Source organism: Triplophysa dalaica, chromosome 6, assembly GCF_015846415.1.
Source record: "Triplophysa dalaica isolate WHDGS20190420 chromosome 6, ASM1584641v1, whole genome shotgun sequence".
NCBI classification, from domain to species: Eukaryota; Metazoa; Chordata; class Actinopteri; order Cypriniformes; family Nemacheilidae; genus Triplophysa; species Triplophysa dalaica.
The window spans coordinates 18,681,457-18,687,456 of record NC_079547.1 but is presented as its reverse complement, the minus strand read 5'-3'; the positions used below and the strand labels follow the sequence as shown (position 1 = coordinate 18,687,456).

General features: G+C 37.2%; 1 protein-coding gene across 2 annotated transcripts in view; it reads left to right on the top strand.

The window, feature by feature from the left end:
• The first annotated feature begins 410 nt into the window (after positions 1-410).
• Positions 411-6,000, top strand: part of pex5la (peroxisomal biogenesis factor 5-like a) — a 67,517-nt gene continuing 61,927 nt past the window's right edge. For both annotated transcript variants that reach the window (XM_056751527.1, XM_056751526.1), the window contains exon 1: positions 411-783. In XM_056751527.1, coding sequence (XP_056607505.1) covers positions 763-783 — 21 coding nt within the window. In that variant the 5' untranslated portion in view covers positions 411-762. The remainder of the gene's footprint in view (positions 784-6,000) is intronic.

Here is a 6,000-nt window from a genome sequence, read left to right as displayed (position 1 = left end):
ATGACAGAAGGACAAACCACATTCACCTCATCGTATATAAACATTGTGAAAATAAGTAGCCTATTATTTCCCTTCATTATCAACTAAAAATGCACTGCGTTTCCCAAATATGTGGTTAACTTGTGAAACGATGTCTTGTCGTGCGTTATTCATTTAAACACCCAAAGGAGACGGAAAGCAATTACGTAACAACCCTGTTAGATGCGCCTCGTATTTGGCGGAGTTCAGAAGAGCACAACTGTGAAATTTGCAACTAAGAAAAGGAATTTAAACAATAAACACACCTGGACTGAGCATCTGTGTGTTGATGCTTCTGTGAATGACGGAACCGGCTCCGCCTAAATCTGTTGGGCTGGGTAGAGGAGGAGTGAACGGCAAGTCGGTAATGAGAGAGTGTCTCATAAAGCAGGCAGGAATTGCCGAAGAATCAGACCAACTACGATAAAACCACGGATCCGTTGTCATGACGCGAGGATGATTTTCGTGCGTTCAGCGCATCCGTTGCGCGCCTGAGCAAGTTGCTTAGGAGACTCGCCGGCGCGTCTGAAGAAGCCCAGCTGACGGTTTCTTACCTTCTATAAAGTACATCCACGACGTGCACTTGATCCAAAGACAGCTCAGTGTATCGACTTACCTAGATGGACTCGATCGCAAGACCGGTTCCGTCCAGGTGTTTCAAAATACTTGAACACTCGAACTGTCGTCAGATTTCATATAACTGAGATCCACAGTCTGGGACCTTCAATCTTTTCTCCGCTAAATATGTACCAGGGGCATTTGCAGGTAAGATTGTATTTACTGTAAATTAGACATGTATTAGTTTCCCCTATGTTTGGGTTATTGTAACCTGCACTGAAACCACTGGACATGCATGTAGTCTTATCGTCCAAGCATGTTTGGTGAAATATGAGGTACACAATATCATGTGTCAAAGGTTACTTTTTGTCCAACTCGATGAGAATCTTGCTTGTTTATGTTAAAAAGCAGTTATGCATTTTTATTTCCTTTCTCCAAGATAACATTTATAGATGGCAAATATGGAATGGTATAGGTTAATATTAATGCTTATGTCATGAACCTAACTTGTATGGTCTATTAAGAAAAGCTTACTCCTGTCATAAAGCCTTAGTACATATGTCTTCTTTTGTAATGCTAGGGTTTTTTGCCCTATTGCTTACTTGGTTGTATCTCTAGTGGAATACATCTTTACATTTTTAATATTGAGGGAAGTTGTTCATACTTGTGCATAGCTAAACTTCTGAAAAAGCACAAGTTAAATCCCATAAATCTCTAAGTGCAAAGCGAGTTTAATTCTTCCCTGTAGGCTACTGTACTGTACAATAGGGTGTTTCAAACCCCTGCTTGCATATTTTACAGACTGTAACTGTTTCGCGAAGATCACTTATGTAACTGCTAAACAAAATCAGGCAGCGTTTTACTCACTAAGTCCAACTTCCAAGTATTTCAGTAGATTCATATTTTATGACTTTTGTACCAGCTTCTCAAGAAACCAGAGTAGCTTTTTGATACCCATGGCTTGCTACAGATGTGTCTTCAGTTACCTTTATATTACTTAGTGATTGGCTTAAACTGATCGAAACGTATCACATATATATTTTTTAGATTGAATACATTTTCGTGCATAAACACACTGTTGCTTTTGCGTTGCACCGGAGTAAATGTTCTCTGTTGTGTTAATGTTCCAGGAGATGAAAAACATGTTTTCAGTACAAATGTAATATGATACATGATTAGAGTCTCATATGATCCTATTCATAACTGCACTCATCATGTTAGAGGCTTTTATTACATTTTATTATGGGAAGTTATAGATATCACATGTTCCTGTCAGGTAGAAAGGTAATTTAAGAGGAAATGTTCTTTCTTTGCAAAGTAGATGTTTTATCTGTCCTTTGATGGCTCTTTACGGCTTCCCCCCCCCCCCAAACAGACAAACTTATCTTGACAGTGACGGCTCATTCCCCCTCAAAGCCATCTCAGATTATTTGTTTGCATTTTTGCCATTTGTGTAAATTAATTGAACAGATCCATATTTCTGCATTAGCGTTTGAATTAGCTTTTTTAGCACATATTGCATGCATATACAATACTGAGAAGCACTTAAGCACTGCATTTTTATTAGCACGCAAGGACATCACAGCTGTAACTTCTATATACTATACGGATGTTTTTTTTGTTGGCTTTTAATTATAAATAAACTCCTGTTTCAAATTTTATCCAATAGATTCTTTATGAGTAGCTTTTCTGTATCATACATCAGTCTCTTACCACACTAGGGGGCATTAGAAATCAATATTTCCCCCAATCATTTTCATAGACTTGATTTTTCACAGAGGGGAGGGTGTGATTTCTGATTCATATAGCAACATAATAGGATTTGGTAATGTTGTTCAGAAAACACTTTGCGGAGACATGGAATGAATGTTTTGACAGCTCAGTTGATCATGCTACCTTAGTTCATTCACAAAATAAACACAGGCTGTTCTGTCTCTTTCGTAAAGAAATAAGTACTTTGGATGAAATATCAAAATGATAGTTCTTCGTGCTTTGGTCATCGTGATTTATTCAATCAATTTTATACCAAAAGCTGAGCTCAATTGCACCATAAATGTAACAACACGTATTATAATTAATAACTATAAATAACTCCAGTTGCTTGGGTGATTCCTGCCCTTTAGAGAGAAGCGCCTGTAAGAGATTAAATTGCAGTGCATTGCATTCACTATAAAACACAGTCATCACGAGTAGCCAGAGTGCAGCGATCTGTGTGCGTAAAATCTCTAGCCTGCTATGGCAATTGCCAGAAAGCACCGCACTGTTTTCTTCTTTATTTATTTACTTGAATTAGCTGAGGCATATTGTGCATTCAATAATCAGTCATTTATGAAGAGTCGACACTGTGCTCGGTGCAGATGCTAGACCTTTTTTACTTGGAAGGTAAACTTTTTCGTTAGCTCCGTTTAAGATGCAAATAATGTCATAAATGAGTTTAAATGTGGAGCAAATGGAAACTTGCTTAGGTCTCATCTGTGTCTTGGATATTTCTCTGGACGAATAGTGACAGAAATCTCAACAAAAAACTATCTCTTAACAATCTTGCAAGACAAGCGTAGATTTGTCAAATCAGTCAAATCAGTATTACTGATATGAACATGAACTCAAAAATATCTCCTAAATTCAGATTCAATCACAGATTATTTCTATACAAGCTACATTCTACGAATGGTTTTAAAATGTGGTTTTATTTTATTTTTCCCACCGACTAAATTTACTAAATGAAACAAAATTAAGAACTCCATCAGATCTCCTGAGCTATGAAAGAGCAACCTCTGAGCAATAACATTTATTAACATTGGTTTCATTTATCTCTTATAATCAATTTTATGCATTCATACATTGTGATAGACAACACTTTGCAATAACCATAGGCAGGTTTGAAAGGACTAATTTAACTCAATAGTATTGAAATGTCTTACAAACGTATTGCAATATAAAATTCTTATGTTTAGGTCAGTTAGTCAACATATCCATTTCCCTTCAAATAGTCTCTGTTATGTAGGCCCCTCCTTCTTTATCCTTTTCCAAAAAAATTTTAAACAATATAGAAATTCTACAGTACTGCAACGATGTCTCACTGAGGCGAACCTCCAAAAAAGAAAACTGCTGAAGACTCATCGGCATGTTGTGTTGTGTATAATCTTTTGTACGTTGCCTCCGAGTTTTGCGAGATGTGCACATACACTCCATTTAGACTTTCCCTTGGCACAGAATGTCACAATGTTGTGCTTTTTTCTGCCTCTCTGATAGGTTGATAGGCCTGTGGTCTGATGCCTTCTCATGCTGCCTTTAACATCTCTAGCTTGACAGTGAAAGTGCATGTGGCTCATGCCTGAGTTGAACAGTAGTTCATCTCACGCGTTTGAGCTGGGCTCAGAAAAAGTGATTGAGATGTGCTTGTGTGACACCACTGTGAGTGTTAAATATGCAGGCCCAGACCACAGAAGACGGAGGCATGAGGGACATTCAAAGACCCTACGATTCTGACAGCTATTGATTTATGTGAAATGGTCTCAGTATGACCTTTCGGGGCCTTTCTCCGTAGAATTGCCAGAGAAAGGAAAAATGGCTGGATTTTGACACTCTTAATCCTCTGCATGTTAATAATAATGAGTCCGTTGCAAGTTAATTGAGGTTACATAAATGGTGTTACAAACAAGGATTAAACTGTAACATGTGTTACAAATCCAATCAAATTATAAAAGCACCCTTCTGTAAAATCAAACTATGCTTTAAAGATCAGTGCTTTCTGTACAAAAAATTATGTGGCAGATCGTCAACAATTTCAGCATCTGCTCGAAGGTCCCTCAGAGGTTTAGACTTCTGCGAAATGAAGTACGCTTGGTTCAAATCTCTAGTGAAGCACTAAAGTGTTTGTATACTTGTGGTTGTCAAACCCTTGCTCATCCACTGTGTTAATAGCACGCTCCGAAGCATTTCTCTTACAGTACCTGCTCACAAATGTTCTTACAGTGCAAAAAATCTAAAATGACACAAAAGCACGGTGACAAAATCAACACAAAATCTATTAGTTGAATGGGGTTGGTTTCAAGATTATGACCTTTTTGTTAACTGCAATTTATCTTTAAAATTGAACTTTTACTGAGATTGCTCTGCATTTTATCGAAGTCCGGCATGCTGGTCAAGGACACAAAATGATAATATGTAGTGGATGTAATGTAATGATAATATCAGTAATATGTAGATTAACACCCTCATGTTGTTCAAAATATATTTTTTAAAGATATTAAAAAAAATGTCACAGTGGTTTTGTGCCCATACAGTGGAAGTCAATGGGGGACAACGACACCAAAAAAATTTGTGGGTTGGTTTTAACCTTGCGTTGGGTCAAAAAGGGAAGAACTCAACCACTAGGTTAAAAAATTAACCATTTTTGTGTTTGTTACCAACGTTCTTCAAAATATCTTCTTTTGTGTTCTGCAGAAAAAGAAAGTCATACAGATTTGCAATGACTTTAGGGTTGAGTAAAGAATGAATTTTTGGGTTAACACTGAATATTAAACCTTTAACAAAACCGACTGAATAAAAAATGTAAACAAATTAACTGCTGTTCCACCTAAAAATTTGATTTAAACACTTTTTAGATGTAATCAATGACTAAACATATTTTTATAGACCTGTTATTTTTGCCGCGCAAATTCTCAAGCAGTTTCGGCATCCATCATTATTATTTTGAAATCCAGTTCCTGATGTCTGTTGGGAGAAAATATGTAACATCGATGGGCATGATGCAGCCTTTCACATAAAATCAACCATTCATCTCACTGAAGGTGAGCTTCTTGACAGGTTTTTTTTTACATCACTCTGAGCAGGACATCGTTTGTACCGTTACCCCTGAGCTTTGCATCTCTGTGGGATTTTACAACACTGAAACCCTCTAAAAGCTAAACACCAAAAAGAGAAGACATGAAATACAACACACTGTTTTGTCCTTTACCTGTTAGAGCTGATTAGGCTGAGCGTATCATGTCTCACACAGACACTTTATCTAAGAGGACAAAACTCAAGGCCGGCGTAGTAAACAATCATTGGGAGATACTTTGGGAGGAAAAGAGTCAGAAGAGGCAGATCGAAGCCAAGTGGAAAAAGTGATATCGGCCGCTTCTTCTCCCGAAAATACTTGAGCAGCTTTTGTCAAACTCTCATCCCATTTTATTTCCCAGTGGTCTGCCTGAATCTGTCAGTCCTGTAGGGGCCGTAAATAAATGATGAGACAGACGTTCACATCAGATGTTATGTAATGTGTTTGTAGATGGTACTGATTATATAATAAATAAGAAAGAACATTTAAAATTGTATTGCTGGAGGGAAAGTTGCGAGGCCAGTATGACACTCTAATCATTATGTGATAAAACGCTGAAATATTGGGGAATAAAAAACTAATATAACATATCTAATATA